The sequence below is a fragment of the Hyla sarda genome, chromosome 8 (assembly GCF_029499605.1).
Source record: "Hyla sarda isolate aHylSar1 chromosome 8, aHylSar1.hap1, whole genome shotgun sequence".
Classification (NCBI taxonomy): Eukaryota; Metazoa; Chordata; class Amphibia; order Anura; family Hylidae; genus Hyla; species Hyla sarda.
In genome coordinates, this window is record NC_079196.1 from 226,707,718 (window position 1) to 226,729,554 (window position 21,837).

The 21,837-nt window shown below is 49.9% G+C and overlaps 1 protein-coding gene across 12 annotated transcripts in view; it reads right to left on the reverse strand.

The window, feature by feature from the left end:
* The window catches only part of LOC130284621 (zymogen granule membrane protein 16-like), a 49,523-nt gene that overhangs the window by 15,188 nt on the left and 12,498 nt on the right, over positions 1 to 21,837 (reverse strand). For 2 of the 12 annotated variants that reach the window (XM_056535132.1, XM_056535134.1), the window contains exon 1: positions 4,402 to 4,735. The exons of 2 other annotated variants lie outside the window; for them this stretch is intronic. Coding sequence is in view for 4 of the 10 variants with exons in the window: in XM_056535127.1 (XP_056391102.1) it covers positions 6,905 to 7,068 (164 nt within the window). In the remaining 6 variants the exon portion in view is untranslated. 8 more of the 12 variants (XM_056535128.1, XM_056535127.1, XM_056535133.1 and 5 more) reach the window with 8 other exon arrangements.

Here is a 21,837-nt window from a genome sequence, read left to right on the forward strand (position 1 = left end):
GGCTACCCACTTAATATACATATCACCAGGCTACCCACCTAGTAAACATACCACCAGGCTACCCACCTAATATACATACCACCAGGCTACCCACCTAGAATACATACCACCAGGCTACCCACCTAGTAAACATACCACCAGGCTACCCACCTAATATACATACCACCAGGCTACCCACCTAGTAAACATACCACCAGGCTACCCACCTAATATACATATCACCAGGCTATCCACCTAGCAAACATACCACCAGGCTACCCACCTAATATACATACCACCAGGCTACCCACCTAGTAAACATACCACCAGGCTACCCACCTAGTAAACATACCACCAGGCTACCCACCTAATATACATACCACCAGGCTACCCACCTAGTAAACATACGCCCAGGCTACCCACCTAGTAAATATACCACCAGGCTACCCACCTAATATACATACCACCAGGCTACCCACCTAATATACATACCACCAGGCTACCCACCTAGCAAACATACCACCAGGCTACCCACATAGTAAACATTCCACCAGGCTACCCACCTAATATACATACCACCAGGCTACCCACCTAGTAAACATACCACCAGGCTACCCACCTAGTAAATATACCACCAGGCTACCCACCTAATATACATACCACCAGGCTACCCACCTAATATACATACCACCAGGCATCCCACCTAATATACATATCACCAGGCTAGCCACCTAATATACATACCACCAGGCTACCCACCTAGCAAACATACCACCAGGCTACCCACCTAGTAAACATACCACCAGGCTACCCACCTAATATACATACCACCAGGCTACCCACCTAATATACATACCACCAGGCATCCCACCTAATATACATATCACCAGGCTACCCACCTAATATACATACCACCAGGCTACCCACCTAGCAAACATACCACCAGGCTACCCACCTAGTAAACATTCCACCAGGCTACCCACCTAATATACATACCACCAGGCTACCCACCTAGTAAACATACCACCAGGCTACCCACCTAGTAAATATACCACCAGGCTACCCACCTAATATACATACCACCAGGCTACCCACCTAATATACATATCACCAGGCTACCCACCTAATATACATACCACCAGGCTACCCACCTAGCAAACATACCACCAGGCTACCCACCTAATATACATACCACCAGGCTACCCACCTAATATACATACCACCAGGCTACCCACCTAATATACATACCACCAGGCTACCCACCTAGTAAACATGCCACCAGGCTACCCACCTAGTAAACATACCACCAGGCTACCCACCTAGTAAACATACCACCAGGCTACCCACCTAGTAAACATGCCACCAGGCTACCCACCTAGTAAACATACCACCAGGCTACCCACCTAGTAAACATACCACCAGGCTACCCACCTAGTAAACATGCCACCAGGCTACCCACCTAATATACATACCACCAGGCTACCCACCTAATATACATACCACCAGGCTACCCACCTAGTAAACATACCACCAGGCTACCCACCTAGTAAACATACCACCAGGCTACCCACCTAATATACATACCACCAGGCTACCCACCTAATATACATACCACCAGGCTACCCACCTAGTAAACATTCCACCAGGCTACCCACCTAGTAAACATACCACCAGGCTACCCACCTAGTAAACATACCACCAGGCTACCCACCTAATATACATACCACCAGGCTACCCACCTAATATACATACCACCAGGCTACCCACCTAATATACATACCACCAGGCTGCCCACCTAATATACATACCACCAGGCTACCCACCTAGTAAACAGACCACCAGGCTACCCACCTAGTAAACATACCACCAGGCTACCCACCTAATATACATACCACCAGGCTACCCACCTAGTAAACAGACCACCAGGCTACCCACCTAGTAAACATACCACCAGGCTACCCACCTAATATACATACCACCAGGCTACCCACCTAATATACATACCACCAGGCTACCCACCTAATATACATACCACCAGGCTACCCACCTAGTAAACATTCCACCAGGCTACCCACCTAGTAAACATACCACCAGGCTACCCACCTAGTAAACATACCACCAGGCTACCCACCTAATATACATACCACCAGGCTACCCACCTAATATACATACCACCAGGCTACCCACCTAGTAAACATACCACCAGGCTACCCACCTAGTAAACATACCACCAGGCTACCCATCTAATATACATACCACCAGGCTACCCACCTAATATACATACCACCAGGCTGCCCACCTAATATACATACCACCAGGCTACCCACCTAGTAAACAGACCACCAGGCTACCCACCTAGTAAACATACCACCAGGCTACCCACCTAATATACATATCACCAGGCTACCCACCTAGTAAACATACCACCAGGCTACCCACCTAATATACATACCACCAGGCTACCCACCTAATATACATACCACCAGGCTACCCACCTAGTAAACATACCACCAGGCTACCCACCTAGTAAACATACCACCAGGCTGCCCACCTAATATACATACCACCAGGCTACCCACCTAATATACATATCACCAGGCTACCCACCTAATATACATACCACCAGGCTACCCACCTAATATACATATCACCAGGCTACCCACCTAATATACATACCACCAGGCTACCCACCTAATATACATACCACCAGGCTACCCATCTAGTAAACATACCACCAGGCTACCCACCTAATATACATATCACCAGGCTACCCACCTAATATACATACCACCAGGCTACCCACCTAATATACATATCACCAGGCTACCCACCTAATATACATACCACCAGGCTACCCACCTAATATACATATCACCAGGCTACCCACCTAATATACATACCACCAGGCTACCCACCTAATATACATACCACCAGGCTACCCATCTAGTAAACATACCACCAGGCTACCCACCTAATATACATATCACCAGGCTACCCACCTAATATACATACCACCAGGCTACCCACCTAATATACATACCATCAGGCTACCCACCTAATATACATACCACCAGGCTACCCACCTAATATACATATCACCAGGCTACCCACCTAGTAAACATACCACCAGGCTACCCACCTAGTAAACATACCACCAGGCTACCCACCTAATATACATATCACCAGGCTACCCACCTAGTAAACATACCACCAGGCTACCCACCTAATATACATATCACCAGGCTACCCACCTAGTAAACATACCACCAGGCTACCCACCTAGTAAACATACCACCAGGCTACCCACCTAATATACATATCACCAGGCTACCCACCTAGTAAACATACCACCAGGCTACCCACCTAGTAAACATACCACCAGGCTACCCACCTAATATACATACCACCAGGCTACCCACCTAATATACATACCACCAGGCTACCCACCTAGTAAACATACCACCAGGCTACCCACCTAGTAAACATACCACCAGGCTACCCACCCAAGGACAACACGTTTTCGTGGAGGAAGAAAGAATGAAAACCTCCTTTAAAACATGTCCGACATTCATTCTTTAAACAGTTTGTCAGCAGGTCGCAACGATAAAGCTTGTTTGTTGCATCCGAATACCAGACAACGCGTTGCAATGGAGGATTTACTTATTTCTTCCTCCTCCGAAACGCCTTGCCCGCTATTCCTTTTCTCCATTTTACGCCCACGTCTTGATTCTCGCACTATACGGGCCAAAATAGTTCTGGGTGAGGATGCGGACCCCCTGGATTGCGTCGTTGTTACGTTATTTTATTTTTGCGCTCTAGTGCCAGCTATCCGGTCGACGCTTACGTTTTGCGGTAGGATTTTGGAAAAATCAGGACTGCGAAGTGTTTGGTTTCTGCGGTCACCTGACTGTAGTATATGGCGGCACACGGCTGCTCACCCCTCACACACAACCGTATACCAGGATACAGTGAGTCACAGGATGATAATGACACACGGGTCGGCCGGCCAGCTGTGCGCGCGGCAGGGCGGGGGCTTTATGGGATCAGATCACTGGACACACAACGCGCCCGATGGTCGGCGCCAAACTTTACAACCCCGTCATAAATACCGAGAGATGACGGCGCAGCCCTGCAGCTGTTGTGTGACTACAGATCCCAGCATGCCCTGACAGCAACAGTTAAGGGACTACTAGATTATTCCTACATTCTGCATCTCTCGAGCTGTTGCAAAACTACAACTCCCAGCATGCCCGGACAGCCAACGGCTGTCCGGGCATGCTGGGAGTTGTAGTTTTGCAACAGCTGGAGGCACCCTGGGAGGGAAACACTCCCCCCCCCCCATAGCTTATCATAGTGTACACACAGTGCAGCATAGACTATTAGAGAATAATGTAGAGGTTCTTGTGTATGCCTTGTGCTAACCTGTTTCAGCTGATGTGGCAGGCGTGGGTTGTCAGCCATACTGATTGCAATTCTGTCACTGAAATGATTTTCTTATGCAGCCTACGTTTCTGTCCGGGCATGCTGAGAGTTGTAGTTTTGCAACAGCTGGAGGTTGGGAAACACTGGTTTAGATACAAGCAGCAGAGAAATGTTATAGAATTCGGATGAAAATGTCAGCGGTGCGTGAAGCGACGGCGGCGCGGAGATGGCGGGTGATGAATGGCGGGTGGCGTGGAGCGGAGATGGCGATGATGTGATACATATTTAATCCCGACAGCCAGATATAGAAACACAGATAAAAAATGGATAGAAGGGGGCGCAACGTGGGCAGAGAGGCGCTGAAAAAATGTATAACCGGCAGAAACGTGTGCAAACAGCGCCCCCTGGTGGTGATGTACGGAAGTGAGCGAAACAGGATGGGGACTAGTCACTGACTACTCTGCAGAACATCGCTCTCGCCTCTCCACCTCCTGACAGATACATAGATATCCTGCAGATTATTACACCACTGACCACTGTAGACATCTGCAGGCTCCTGACAGATACAGAGTGATATATCCTGCAGATTATTACACCGCTGACCTCTACAGATCTGCAGAACATCGCTCTTTCCACTCCACCTCCTGACAGATACAGAGTGATATATCCTGCAGGTTATTACACCACTGATCTCTGTATAGATCTGCAGAACATCGCTCTGTCCACTCCACCTCCTGACAGATACATAGTGATATGTTCTGCAGATTATTACACCACTGACCTCTGTACAGATATGCAGAACATCGCTCTGTCCTCTACCTACCTCCTGACACATCCATAGTGATATATCCTGCAGATTATTACACCACTGACCTCTTTAGAGAACTGCAGAACATCGCTCTGTCCTCTCTACAGATCTGCAGAACATCGCTCTGTCCTCTCTACCTCCTGATACATAGTGATATATCCTGCAGATTATTACACCACTAACCTCTGTAGAGATCTGCAGGACATCGCTCTGTCCTCTCTGCCTCCTGACAGATATAGAGTGATATATCCTGCAGATTATTACACCGCTGACCTCTACAGATCTGCAGAACATCGTTCTGTCCACTTCACCTCCTGACAGATACATAGTGATATATCCTGCAGATTATTACACCACTGACCTCTGTAGAGAACTGCAGAACATCGCTATGTCATCTCTACAGATCTGCAGAACATTACTCTCTCCTCGCTACCTCCTGACAATACATAGTGATATATCCTGCAGAATATTACCCCACTGACCTCTGTAGAGAATTGCAGAACATCGCTCTGTCCTCTCTACTTCCTGACAGATACATAGTGATATATCCTGCAGATTATTACACCACTGACCTTTCTATAGATCTGCAGAACATCGCTCTGTCCTCTCTACAGATCTGCAGAACATCGCTCTCTCCTCTCTACCTCCTGACACATACATAGTCATATATCCTGCAGATTATTACACCTCTGACCTCTCTACAGATCTGCAGAACATTGCTCTGTCATCTCTACCTCCTGATACATAGTGATATATCCTGCAGATTATTACACCACTGACCTCTGTAGAGAATTGCAGAACATCGCTGTCCTCTCTACCTCCTGATACATAGTGATATATCCTGCAGATTATTACACCACTGACCTCTGTAGAGATCTGCAGAACATCGCTCTCTCCTCTCTACTTCTTGACAGATACATAGTGATATATCCTGCAGATTATTACACCACTGAACTTTCTATAGATCTGCTGAACATCGCTCTGTCCTCTCTACAGATCTACAGAACATCGCTCTGTCCTCTTTACCTCCTGACAGATCCATAGTGATATATCCTGCAGATTATAACACCGCTGACCTCTCTACAGATCTGCAGAACATCGCTCTGTCCTCTCTACAGATCTACAGAACATCGCTCTGTCCTCTTTACCTCCTGACAGATCCATAGTGATATATCCTGCAGATTATAACACCGCTGACCTCTCTACAGATCTGCAGAACATCGCTTTGTCCTCTCTACCTCCTGACAGATCCATAGTGATATATCCTGCAGATTATAACACCGCTGACCTCTCTACAGATCTGCAGAACATCGCTTTGTCCTCTCTACCTCCTGACAGATCCATAGTGATATATCCTGCAGATTATAACACCGCTGACCTCTCTACAGATCTGCAGAACATCGCTTTGTCCTCTCTACCTCCTGACAGATCCATAGTGATATATCCTGCAGATTATTACAACAATGACCTTTCTATAGATCTGCAGAACATCGCTCTGTCCTCTCTACAGATCTGCAGAACATCGCTCTGTCCTCTCTACCTCCTGACAGATCCATAGTGAGATATCCTGCAGATTATTACACCATAGATCTGCTGTTCGAACCTTCTCTTGGTTGCTATGGGTTACACTGCGCCATTTCCCTAAATAACCTGCAGCTTTAGCACTGTCTGTTCATTAGTTTCTCTTTATCTCACTTTAACCCTTCAAATCCTGGTTGTGCAGGAAAACCTTTCCGATCACATGTCTCTATGGCAACCAAGTACTCGGGCAAGAAGACAGAGCGGTCATGTGACTGCAGGAAGCCATAGTAATGAAATAATATTATGAGAGTCGATGTAATGATCCCAGAGCTCAACATTAACTGAGAATCAATGGGGGAGATTTATTAGAACCTGTGCAGAGGAAAAGCCCAGTTGCCCATAGCAACCAATCAGATCGCTACTTTCATTTTTAACAAGGTCTGTGCAAAGTGAAAGCAGCGATCTGATTGGTTGCTATGGGCAACTGGGAAACTTTTCCTTTGCACAGGTTTTGATAGATCCCCCAACATCTATCACCGGGGCAAAAAGTGACCAAACTAATGGAAGCACCAGGAGAGGAGGATGAGAATGACCGGGGACAGAGACAAGGGGATAATATGGCGCCAAAGTATTGAACACATCACTACTTTCTCACTATATATAGATATATACATTTCCAGGTGATATTGACATGAAATTTTCCCAAGATTTAGCCCGCATCGAGCATTCGGAAAAAAAATGTTCAGAACGCTGGGGCAGTGGAGTACCGCTTTAATTTATGTGTAATAACGTGAAATGACACAGGGAAAAAGTATTAAACACATAAGGAAAGGGAGAAGCAAAAAGGCCTGAAAAACCAAGACAATAGCTAAAATCTATCGGTAATTAAAAAGCGATCCAGCCCTTTGTCAGTGCAAATTACTATCAGCGGGTTCAGTCTCGAGTCCCAACTGATGGCTACAAAAAGGTGTAATTGCCCAGAAGTCCCACAAGACACATCTCATGATGGGGGAAAAGCAAAGAGCTGTCTCCAGACCTTCACAACCTGATTGTAAAACACAACAATGGCGTTGGTTACAGGCGCAATTTTAAGCTTCCAAAGGATAGGGGATAAGATGTCTAAATGTGGGGGTCCCGCTGCTGGGGCCCCCGGCAATCTCCCGCAGCACCTGGCGCTCTAAACAATGGTTTCTGCAACAGTGGTCGTGACATCACGGCCACGCCCCTTGTATGTCACACCATGCCCCCTCCATTCATGTCTATGGCAGGGAGTATGTCGGCTGACATGCCCCTCCCATAAACATGAATGGAGGGGGCATGGAGTAACGTCCCGTTTGGGTGTGGCTTGATCTGGTGGTCCTCCATCCACATGGTCATGACAGGGTCTTGATCTGATGTCCTCTATCCACATGGCCAGGACAGGGTCTTGATCTGGTGTTCTCCATCCACATGGTCATGACGGGGTCTTGATCTGGTGGTCCTCCATCCACATTGCCATGACAGGGTCTTGGCAATGGCGTATGCATGGCGTAACGTCATGGTTGGGTTTGGCTTGATCTGGTGTCCTCCATCCACATGGTCATGACAGGGTCTTGATCTAATGTCCTCTATCCACATGGCCAGGACAGGGTCTTGATCTGGTGTTCTCCATCCACATGGCCATGACGGGGTCTTGATTTGGTGGTCCTCCATCCACATTGCCATGACAGGGTCTTGATCTGATGTCCTCTATCCACATGGCCAGGACAGGGTCTTGATCTGGTGTCCTCCATCCACATAGCCATGACAGGGTCTTGATCTGGTTGTCCTCCATCCAGATAGCCATGACAGGGTCTTGATCTGTTGTCCTCCATCCACGTGGCCATGACAGGGTCTTGATCTGGTGGTCCTCCATCCACATGGCCATGACAGGGTCTTGATCTGGTGGTCCTCCATCCACATGGCCATGACATGGTCTTGATCTGGAGTCCTCCATCCACATGGTCAAGACAGGGTCTTGATCTGGTGTCCTCCATCCACATGGTCATGACAGGGTCTTGACCGGGTTTTGATCTGGTGGTCCTCCATCCACTTAGGCATGACAGAGTCTTGATCTGGTGGTCCTCCATCCACATGGCCATGACAGGGTCTTGATCTGGTGTCCTCCATCCACATGGCCATGACAGGGTCTTGATCTGGTGTCCTCCATCCACATGGCCATGACAGAGTCTTCATCTGGTGGTCCTCCATCCAGAAAGCCATGACAGGGTCTTGATCTGGTGTACTCCATCCACATAGCCATGACAGGGTCTTGATCTGGTGTCCTCCATCCACATGGCCATGACAGGGTCTTGATCTGGTGGTCCTCCATCCACATGGCCATGACAGGGTCTTGATCTGATGTCCTTCATCCACATGGCCATGACAGGGCCTTGATCTGGTGTCCTCCATCCACATGGTCATGACAGGATCTTGATTTGGTGTCCTCCATCAACATGGCCATGACTGGGTCTTGATCTGGTGTACTCCATACACATGGCCATGACAGGGTCTTGATCTGGTGTCCTCCAGCCACATGGCAATGACAGTCTTGATCTGATGTCCTCTATCCACATGGCCATGACAGGGTCTTGATCTGGTGTCCTCCATCCACGTGGCCATTACAGGGTTTTGATCTGGTGTCCTCCATCCACGTGGCCGTGACAGTCTTGATCTGATGTCCTCTATCCACATGGCCATGACAGGGTCTTGATCTGGTCTCCTCTAGTGTTGAGCGGCATAGGCCATATTCGAATTCGCGAATATTCGCGAATATATGGACGAATATTCGTCATATATTCGTGAATATTCGCATATTCGTTATATTCCCGTTTTATTTTCGCATATGCAAACAATTCGCGTATGCGAAAATTAACATATGTGAAAATTAGCATATACAAAATTATCATACACGAATATTCGCATATACGAAAATTAGCATATGCTAATTTTCGCATATGCGAATTGTTGCACGCCAGTCTCACCACAGTAGTATTACAACCTTCTTTACACCACACAAGCTGGAAGCAGAGAGGGGTGATCACTGTGATGTGTACTGTGAAGAAAAAAAAAATAAAAAAAAAATAAAAACGAAATTCGCGAATTCGCGAATATGCGATATTCGCGAATAATATTCGAATTGCGAATATTCGTGAGCAACACTAGTCTCCTCCATCCATAGGGCCATGACAGGGTCTTGATCTGATGTCCTCTATCCACATGGCCATGACAGGGTCTTGATCTGGTGTCCTCCATCCAGATGGCCATGACAGGGTCTTGATCTGGTGGTCCTCCATCCACATGGCCATGACAGGGTCTTGATCTGGTGTCCTCCATCCACCTGGCCATGACAGGGTCTTGATCCGGTTGTCCTCCATCCAGATAGCCATGACAGGGTCTTGATCTGGTGTCCTCCATCCACGTGGCCATGATAGGGTCTTGATCTGGTGTCCTCTATCCACATGGCCATGTCAGGGTCTTGATCTGGTGTTCCTCCATCCACATGGCCATAACAAAGTCTTGATCTGGTGTCCTCCACCCACGTGGCCATGATAGGGTCTTGATCTGGTGGTCCTCTATCCACATGGCCATGTCAGGGTCTTGATCTGGTGTTCCTCCATCCACATGGCCATGACAGGGTCTTGATCTGGTGTCCTCCATCCACATGGTCATGACAGGGTCTTGATCTGGTGTCCTCCATCCACATGGTCATGACAGGGTCTTGACCGGGTTTTGATCTGGTGGTCCTCCATCCACTTAGGCATGACAGGGTCTTGATCTGGTGGTCCCACATCCACATGGTCATGACAGGATCTTGATCTGGTGTCCTCCATCCACATGGTCATGACAGGGTCTTGACCGGGTTTTGATCTGGTGGTCCTCCATCCACTTAGGCATGACAGGGCCTTGATCTGGTGTCCTCCATCCACATGGTCATGACAGGATCTTGATCTGGTGTCCTCCATCCACATGGCCATGACAGGGTCTTGATCTGGTGTCCTCCATACAGACGGCCATGACAGGGTCTTCATCTGGTGTCCTCCATCCACATGGTCGTGACAGGGTCTTGATCTGGTGTCCTCCATCCACATGGTCATGACAGGGTCTTGATATGGTGTCCTCCATCCACATGGCCATGACAGGGTCTTGATCTCGTGTCCTTCATCCACATGGCCATAACAGGGTCTTGATATGGTGTCCTCCATCCACATGGCCATGACAGGGTCTTGAACTGGTGTCCTCCATCCACATAGCCATGACAGGGTCTTGATCTGGTTGTCCTCCATCCAGATAGCCATGACAGGGTCTTGATCTGTTGTCCTCCATCCACGTGGCCATGACAGGGTCTTGATCTGGTGGTCCTCCATCCACATGGCCATGACAGGGTCTTGATCTGGTGGTCCTCCATCCACATGGCCATGACAGGGTCTTGATCTGGAGTCCTCCATCCACATGGTCAAGACAGGGTCTTGATCTGGTGTCCTCCATCCACATTGTCATGACAGGGTCTTGACCAGGTTTTGATCTGGTGGTCCTCCATCCACTTAGGCATGACAGAGTCTTGATCTGATGGTCCTCCATCCACATGGTCATGGCAGGGTCTTGATCTGGTGTCCTCCATCCACATGGCCATGACAGGGTCTTGATCTGGTGTCCTCCATCCACATGGCCATGACAGAGTCTTCATCTGGTGGTCCTCCATCCACATAGCCATGACAGGGTCTTGATCTGGTGTCCTCCATCCACATGGCCATGACAGGGTCTTGATCTGGTGGTCCTCCATCCACATGGCCATGACAGGGCCTTGATCTGGTCTCCTCTATCCACATGGCCATGTCAGGGTCTTGATCTGGTGTTCCTCCATCCACATGGCCATAACAGGGTCTTGATCTGGTGTCCTCCACCCACGTGGCCATGATAGGGTCTTGATCTGGTGGTCCTCTATCCACATGGCCATGTCAGGGTCTTGATCTGGTGTTCCTCCATCCACATGGCCATGACAGGGTCTTGATCTGGTGTCCTCCATCCACATGGTCATGACAGGGTCTTGATCTGGTGTCCTCCATCCACATGGTCATGACAGGGTCTTGACCGGGTTTTGATCTGGTGGTCCTCCATCCACTTAGGCATGACAGGGTCTTGATCTGGTGGTCCCACATCCACATGGCCATGACAGGGCCTTGATCTGGTGTCCTCCATCCACATGGTCATGACAGGATCTTGATCTGGTGTCCTCCATCCACATGGCCATGACAGGGTCTTGATCTGGTGTCCTCCATACACACGGCCATGACAGGGTCTTCATCTGGTGTCCTCCATCCACATGGTCGTGACAGGGTCTTCATCTGGTGTCCTCCATCCACATGGTCATGACAGGGTCTTGATATGGTGTCCTCCATCCACATGGCCATGACAGGGTCTTGATCTCGTGTCCTTCATCCACATGGCCATAATAGGGTCTTGATATGGTGTCCTCCATCCACATGGCCATGACAGGGTCTTGAACTGGTGTCCTCCATCCACATAGCCATGACAGGGTCTTGATCTGGTTGTCCTCCATCCAGATAGCCATGACAGGGTCTTGATCTGTTGTCCTCCATCCACGTGGCCATGACAGGGTCTTGATCTGGTGGTCCTCCATCCACATGGCCATGACAGGGTCTTGATCTGGTGGTCCTACATCCACATGGCCATGACAGGGTCTTGATCTGGAGTCCTCCATCCACATGGTCAAGACAGGGTCTTGATCTGGTGTCCTCCATCCACATTGTCATGACAGGGTCTTGACCGGGTTTTGATCTGGTGGTCCTCCATCCACTTAGGCATGACAGAGTCTTGATCTGATGGTCCTCCATCCACATGGTCATGGCAGGGTCTTGATCTGGTGTCCTCCATCCACATGGCCATGACAGGGTCTTGATCTGGTGTCCTCCATTCACATGGCCATGACAGAGTCTTCATCTGGTGGTTCTCCATCCACATAGCCATGACAGGGTCTTGATCTGGTGTCCTCCATCCACATGGCCATGACAGGGTCTTGATCTGGTGGTCCTCCATCCACATGGCCATGACAGGGCCTTGATCTGGTGTCCTCCATCCACATGGTCATGACAGGATCTTGATCTGGTGTCCTCCATCCACATGGTCATGACAGGGTTTTGATCTGGTGTCCTCCATCCACATGGTCATGACAGGGTCTTGATCTGGTGTCCTCCATCCACATGGCCATGACAGGGTCTTGATCTGGTGTCCTTCATCCACATGGCCATAACAGGGTCTTGATCTGGTGTCCTCCATCCAAATGGCCATGACAGGGTCTTGAACTGGTGTCCTCCATCCACATAGCCATGCCAGGGTCTTGATCTGGTTGTCCTCCATCCAGATAGCCATGACAGGGTCTTGATCTGTTGTCCTCCATCCACATGGCCATGACAGGGTCCTGATCTGGTGGTCCTCCATCCACATGGCCATGACAGGGTCTTGAACTGGTCTCCTCCATCCACATAGACATGCCAGGGTCTTGATCTGGTTGTCCTCCATCCAGATAGCCATGACAGGGTCTTGATCTGTTGTCCTCCATCCACGTGGCCATGACAGGGTCTTGATCTGGTGGTCCTCCATCCACATGGCCATGACAGGGTCTTGATCTGGTGGTCCTCCATCCACATGGCCATGACAGGGTCTTGATCTGGAGTCCTCCATCCACATGGTCAAGACAGGGTCTTGATCTGGTGTCCTCCATCCACATGGTCATGACAGGGTCTTGACCGGGTTTTGATCTGGTGGTCCTCCATCCACTTAGGCATGACAGAGTCTTGATCTGATGGTCCTCCATCCACCTGGCCATGACAGAGTCTTCATCTGGTGGTCCTCCCTTCAGATAGCCATGACAGGGTCTTGATCTGGTGTCCTCCATCCACGTGGCCATGATAGGGTCTTGATCTGGTGTCCTCCATCCACATAGCCATGACAGGGTCTTGATCTGGTGTCCTCCATCCACATGGCCATGACAGGGTCTTGATCTGGTGGTCCTCCATCCACATGGCCATGACAGGGCCATGATCTGGTGTCCTCCATCCACATGGTCATGACAGGGTCTTGACCGGGTTTTGATCTGGTTGTCCTCCATCCACTTAGGCATGACAGGGTCTTGATCTGGTGTCCTCCATCCACATGGCCATGACAGGGTCTTGATCTGGTGGTCCTCCATCCACATGGCCATGACAGGGCCTTGATCTGGTGTCCTCCATCCACATGGTCATGACAGGATCTTGATCTGGTGTCCTCCATCCACATGGCCATGACAGGGTCTTGATCTGGTGTCCTCCATACACATGGCCATGACAGGGTCTTCATCTGGTGTCCTCCATACACATGGTCATGACAGGGTCTTGATCTGGTGTCCTCCATCCACATGGTCATGACAGGGTCTTGATCTGGTGTCCTCCATCCACATGGCCATGACAGGGTCTTGATCTGGTGTCCTTCATCCACATGGCCATAACAGGGTCTTGATCTGGTGTCCTCCATCCACATGGCCATGACAGGGTCTTGAACTGGTGTCCTCCATCCACATAGCCATGCCAGGATCTTGATCTGGTTGTCCTCCATCCAGATAGCCATGACAGGGTCTTGATCTGTTGTCCTCCATCCACGTGGCCATGACAGGGTCTTGATCTGGTGGTCCTCCATCCACATGGTCATGACAGGATGGCCATGACTGGGTCTTGATCTGGTGTCCTCCATACACATGGCCATGACAGGGTCTTGATCTGGTGTCCTCCAGCCACATGGCAATGACAGTCTTGATCTGATGTCCTCTATCCACATGGCCATGACAGGGTCTTGATCTGGTGTCCTCTATCCATAGGGCCATGAAAGGGTCTTGATCTGGTGTCCTCCATCCACGTGGCCATTACAGGGTTTTGATCTGGTGTCCTCCATCCATGTGGCCGTGACAGTCTTGATCTGATGTCCTCTATCCACATGGCCATGACAGGGTCTTGATCTGGTCTCCTCTAGTGTTGAGCGGCATAGGCCATATTCGAATTCGCGAATATTCGCGAATATATGGACGAATATTCGTCATATATTCGCGTATATTCGCATATTCGTTATATTACCGTTTTATTTTCGCATATGCAAACAATTCACGTATGCGAAACTTAACATATGCGAAAATTAGCATATACAAAATTAACATACACGAATATTCGCATATACGAAAATTAGCATATGCTAATTTTCGCATATGCGAATTGTTGCACGCCAGTCTCACCACAGTAGTATTACAACCTTCTTTACACCACACAAGCTGGAAGCAGAGAGGGGTGATCACTGTGATGTGTACTGTGAAGAAAAAAAAAATTTAAAAAAAATAAAAACGAATATTCGTAATTACGAATATATAGCGCTATATTCGCGAAATTCGCGAATTCGCGAATATGCGATATTCGTGAATAATATTCGAATTGCGAATATTCGTGAGCAACACTAGTCTCCTCCATCCATAGGGCCATGACAGGGTCTTGATCTGATGTCCTCTATCCACATGGCCATGACAGGGTCTTGATCTGGTGTCCTCCATCCAGATGGCCATGACAGGGTCTTGATCTGGTGGTCCTCCATCCACATGGCCATGACAGGGTCTTGATCTGGTGTCCTCCATCCACCTGGCCATGACAGGGTCTTGATCCGGTTGTCCTCCATCCAGATAGCCATGACAGGGTCTTGATCTGGTGTCCTCCATCCACGTGGCCATGATAGGGTCTTGATCTGGTGTCCTCTATCCACATGGCCATGTCAGGGTCTTGATCTGGTGTTCCTCCATCCACATGGCCATAACAGGGTCTTGATCTGGTGTCCTCCACCCACGTGGCCATGATAGGGTCTTGATCTGGTGGTCCTCTATCCACATGGCCATGTCAGGGTCTTGATCTGGTGTTCCTCCATCCACATGGCCATGACAGGGTCTTGATCTGGTGTCCTCCATCCACATGGTCATGACAGGGTCTTGATCTGGTGTCCTCCATCCACATGGTCATGACAGGGTCTTGACCGGGTTTTGATCTGGTGGTCCTCCATCCACTTAGGCATGACAGGGTCTTGATCTGGTGGTCCCACATCCACATGGCCATGACAGGGCCTTGATCTGGTGTCCTCCATCCACATGGTCATGACAGGATCTTGATCTGGTGTCCTCCATCCACATGGCCATGACAGGGTCTTGATCTGGTGTCCTCCATACACACGGCCATGACAGGGTCTTCATCTGGTGTCCTCCATCCACATGGTCGTGACAGGGTCTTCATCTGGTGTCCTCCATCCACATGGTCATGACAGGGTCTTGATATGGTGTCCTCCATCCACATGGCCATGACAGGGTCTTGATCTCGTGTCCTTCATCCACATGGCCATAACAGGGTCTTGATATGGTGTCCTCCATCCACATGGCCATGACAGGGTCTTGAACTGGTGTCCTCCATCCACATAGCCATGACAGGGTCTTGATCTGGTTGTCCTCCATCCAGATAGCCATGACAGGGTCTTGATCTGTTGTCCTCCATCCACGTGGCCATGACAGGGTCTTGATCTGGTGGTCCTCCATCCACATGGCCATGACAGGGTCTTGATCTGGTGGTCCTCCATCCACATGGCCATGACAGGGTCTTGATCTGGAGTCCTCCATCCACATGGTCAAGACAGGGTCTTGATCTGGTGTCCTCCATCCACATTGTCATGACAGGGTCTTGACCGGGTTTTGATCTGGTGGTCCTCCATCCACTTAGGCATGACAGAGTCTTGATCTGATGGTCCTCCATCCACATGGTCATGGCAGGGTCTTGATCTGGTGTCCTCCATCCACATGGCCATGACAGGGTCTTGATCTGGTGTCCTCCATCCACATGGCCATGACAGAGTCTTCATCTGGTGGTCCTCCATCCACATAGCCATGACAGGGTCTTGATCTGGTGTCCTCCATCCACATGGCCATGACAGGGTCTTGATCTGGTGGTCCTCCATCCACATGGCCATGACAGGGCCTTGATCTGGTCTCCTCTATCCACATGGCCATGTCAGGGTCTTGATCTGGTGTTCCTCCATCCACATGGCCATAACAGGGTCTTGATCTGGTGTCCTCCACCCACGTGGCCATGATAGGGTCTTGATCTGGTGGTCCTCTATCCACATGGCCATGTCAGGGTCTTGATCTGGTGTTCCTCCATCCACATGGCCATGACAGGGTCTTGATCTGGTGTCCTCCATCCACATGGTCATGACAGGGTCTTGATCTGGTGTCCTCCATCCACATGGTCATGACAGGGTCTTGACCGGGTTTTGATCTGGTGGTCCTCCATCCACTTAGGCATGACAGGGTCTTGATCTGGTGGTCCCACATCCACATGGCCATGACAGGGCCTTGATCTGGTGTCCTCCATCCACATGGTCATGACAGGATCTTGATCTGGTGTCCTCCATCCACATGGCCATGACAGGGTCTTGATCTGGTGTCCTCCATACACACGGCCATGACAGGGTCTTCATCTGGTGTCCTCCATCCACATGGTCGTGACAGGGTCTTCATCTGGTGTCCTCCATCCACATGGTCATGACAGGGTCTTGATATGGTGTCCTCCATCCACATGGCCATGACAGGGTCTTGATCTCGTGTCCTTCATCCACATGGCCATAACAGGGTCTTGATATGGTGTCCTCCATCCACATGGCCATGACAGGGTCTTGAACTGGTGTCCTCCATCCACATAGCCATGACAGGGTCTTGATCTGGTTGTCCTCCATCCAGATAGCCATGACAGGGTCTTGATCTGTTGTCCTCCATCCACGTGGCCATGACAGGGTCTTGATCTGGTGGTCCTCCATCCACATGGCCATGACAGGGTCTTGATCTGGTGGTCCTCCATCCACATGGCCATGACAGGGTCTTGATCTGGAGTCCTCCATCCACATGGCCAAGACAGGGTCTTGATCTGGTGTCCTCCATCCACATTGTCATGACAGGGTCTTGACCGGGTTTTGATCTGGTGGTCCTCCATCCACTTAGGCATGACAGAGTCTTGATCTGATGGTCCTCCATCCACATGGTCATGGCAGGGTCTTGATCTGGTGTCCTCCATCCACATGGCCATGACAGGGTCTTGATCTGGTGTCCTCCATCCACATGGCCATGACAGAGTCTTCATCTGGTGGTCCTCCATCCACATAGCCATGACAGGGTCTTGATCTGGTGTCCTCCATCCACATGGCCATGACAGGGTCTTGATCTGGTGGTCCTCCATCCACATGGCCATGACAGGGCCTTGATCTGGTGTCCTCCATCCACATGGTCATGACAGGATCTTGATCTGGTGTCCTCCATCCACATGGTCATGACAGGGTCTTGATCTGGTGTCCTCCATCCACATGGTCATGACAGGGTCTTGATCTGGTGTCCTCCATCCACATGGCCATGACAGGGTCTTGATCTAGTGTCCTTCATCCACATGGCCATAACAGGGTCTTGATCTGGTGTCCTCCATCCACATGGCCATGACAGGGTCTTGAACTGGTGTCCTCCATCCACATAGCCATGACAGGGTCTTGATCTGGTTGTCCTCCATCCAGATAGCCATGACAGGGTCTTGATCTGTTGTCCTCCATCCACATGGCCATGACAGGGTCCTGATCTGGTGGTCCTCCATCCACATGGCCATGACAGGGTCTTGAACTGGTCTCCTCCATCTACGTAGACATGCCAGGGTCTTGATCTGGTTGTCCTCCATCCAGATAGCCATGACAGGGTCTTGATCTGTTGTCCTCCATCCACGTGGCCATGACAGGGTCTTGATCTGGTGGTCCTCCATCCACATGGCCATGACAGGGTCTTGATCTGGTGGTCCTCCATCCACATGGCCATGACAGGGTCTTGATCTGGAGTCCTCCATCCACATGGTCAAGACAGGGTCTTGATCTGGTGTCCTCCATCCACATGGTCATGACAGGGTCTTGACCGGGTTTTGATCTGGTGGTCCTCCATCCACTTAGGCATGACAGAGTCTTGATCTGATGGTCCTCCATCCACATGGCCATGACAGGGTCTTGATCTGGTGTCCTCCATCCACATGGCCATGACAGGGTCTTGATCTGGTGTCCTCCATTCACATGGCCATGACAGAGTCTTCATCTGGTGGTCCTCCATTCAGATAGCCATGACAGGGTCTTGATCTGGTGTCCTCCATCCACGTGGCCATGATAGGGTCTTGATCTGGTGTCCTCCATCCACATAGCCATGACAGGGTCTTGATCTGGTGTCCTCCATCCACATGGCCATGACAGGGTCTTGATCTGGTGGTCCTCCATCCACATGGCCATGACAGGGCCATGATCTGGTGTCCTCCATCCACATGGTCATGACAGGGTCTTGACCGGGTTTTGATCTGGTTGTCCTCCATCCACTTAGGCATGACAGGGTCTTGATCTGGTGTCCTCCATCCACATGGCCATGACAGGGTCTTGATCTGGTGGTCCTCCATCCACATGGCCATGACAGGGCCTTGATCTGGTGTCCTCCATCCACATGGTCATGACAGGATCTTGATCTGGTGTCCTCCATCCACATGGCCATGACAGGGTCTTGATCTGGTGTCCTCCATACACATGGCCATGACAGGGTCTTCATCTGGTGTCCTCCATCCACATGGTCATGACAGGGTCTTGATCTGGTGTCCTCCATCCACATGGTCATGACAGGGTCTTGATCTGGTGTCCTCCATCCACATGGCCATGACAGGGTCTTGATCTGGTGTCCTTCATCCACATGGCCATAACAGGGTCTTGATCTGGTGTCCTCCATCCACATGGCCATGACAGGGTCTTGAACTGGTGTCCTCCATCCACATAGCCATGCCAGGGTCTTGATCTGGTTGTCCTCCATCCAGATAGCCATGACAGGGTCTTGATCTGTTGTCCTCCATCCACGTGGCCATGACAGGGTCTTGATCTGGTGGTCCTCCATCCACATGGTCATGACAGGATCTTGATCTGGTGTCCTCCATCCACATGGCCATGACTGGGTCTTGATCTGGTGTCCTCCATACACATGGCCATGACAGGGTCTTGATCTGGTGTCCTCCAGCCACATGGCAATGACAGTCTTGATCTGATGTCCTCTATCCACATGGCCATGACAGGGTCTTGATCTGGTGTCCTCTATCCATAGGGCCATGAAAGGGTCTTGATCTGGTGTCCTCCATCCACGTGGCCATTACAGGGTTTTGATCTGGTGTCCTCCATCCACGTGGCCGTGACAGTCTTGATCTGATGTCCTCTATCCACATGGCCATGACAGGGTCTTGATCTGGTCTCCTCTAGTGTTGAGCGGCATAGGCCATATTCAAATTCGCAAATATTCGCGAATATATGGACGAATATTCGTCATATATTCGCGAATATTCGCATATTCGTTATATTCCCGTTTTATTTTCGCATATGCAAAACATTCGCGTATGCGAAAATTAACATATGCGAAAATTAGCATATACAAAATTAACATACACGAATATTCGCATATACGAAAATTAGCATATGCTAATTTCGCATATGCGAATTGTTGCACGCCAGTCTCACCACAGTAGTATTACAACCTTCTTTACACCACACAAGCTGGAAGCAGAGAGGGGTGATCACTGTGATGTGTACTGTGAAGAAAAAAAAAAATTTAAAAAAAATAAAAACGAATATTCGTAATTACGAATATATAGCGCTATATTCGCGAAATTCGCGAATTCGCGAATATGCGATATTCGTGAATAATATTCGAATTGCGAATATTCGTGAGCAACACTAGTCTCCTCCATCCATAGGGCCATGACAGGGTCTTGATCTGATGTCCTCTATCCATAGGGCCATGACAGGGTCTTGATCTGATGTCCTCTATCCACATGGCCATGACAGGGTCTTGATCTGGTGTCCTCCCTCCAGATGGCCATGACAGGGTCTTGATCTGGTGGTCCTCCATCCACATGGCCATGACAGGGTCTTGATCTGGTGTCCTCCATCCACCTGGCCATGACAGGGTCTTGATCTGGTTGTCCTCCATCCAGATAGCCATGACAGGGTCTTGATCTGGTGTCCTCCATCCACGTGGCCATGATAGGGTCTTGATCTGGTGTCCTCTATCCACATGGCCATGTCAGGGTCTTGATCTGGTGTTCCTCCATCCACATGGCCATAACAGGGTCTTGATCTGGTGTCCTCCACCCACGTGGCCATGATAGGGTCTTGATCTGGTGGTCCTCTATCCACATGGCCATGTCAGGGTCTTGATCTGGTGTTCCTCCATCCACATGGCCATGACAGGGTCTTGATCTGGTGTCCTCCATCCACATGGTCATGACAGGGTCTTGATCTGGTGTCCTCCATCCACATGGTCATGACAGGGTCTTGACCGGGTTTTGATCTGGTGGTCCTCCATCCACTTAGGCATGACAGGGTCTTGATCTGGTGGTCCCACATCCACATGACCATGACAGGGCCTTGATCTGGTGTCCTCCATCCACATGGTCATGACAGGATCTTGATCTGGTGTCCTCCATCCACATGGCCATGACAGGGTCTTGATCTGGTGTCCTCCATACACACGGCCATGACAGGGTCTTCATCTGGTGTCCTCCATCCACATGGTCGTGACAGGGTCTTGATCTGGTGTCCTCCATCCACATGGTCATGACAGGGTCTTGATCTCGTGTCCTTCATCCACATGGCCATAACAGGGTCTTGATCTGGTGGTCCTCCATCCACATGGCCATGACAGGGTCTTGAACTGGTGTCCTCCATCCACATAGCCATGACAGGGTCTTGATCTGGTTGTCCTCCATCCAGATAGCCATGACAGGGTCTTGATCTGTTGTCCTCCATCCACGTGGCCATGACAGGGTCTTGATCTGGTGGTCCTCCATCCACATGGCCATGACAGGGTCTTGATCTGGTGGTCCTCCATCCACATGGCCATGACAGGGTCTTGATCTGGAGTCCTCCATCCACATGGTCAAGACAGGGTCTTGATCTGGTGTCCTCCATCCACATTGTCATGA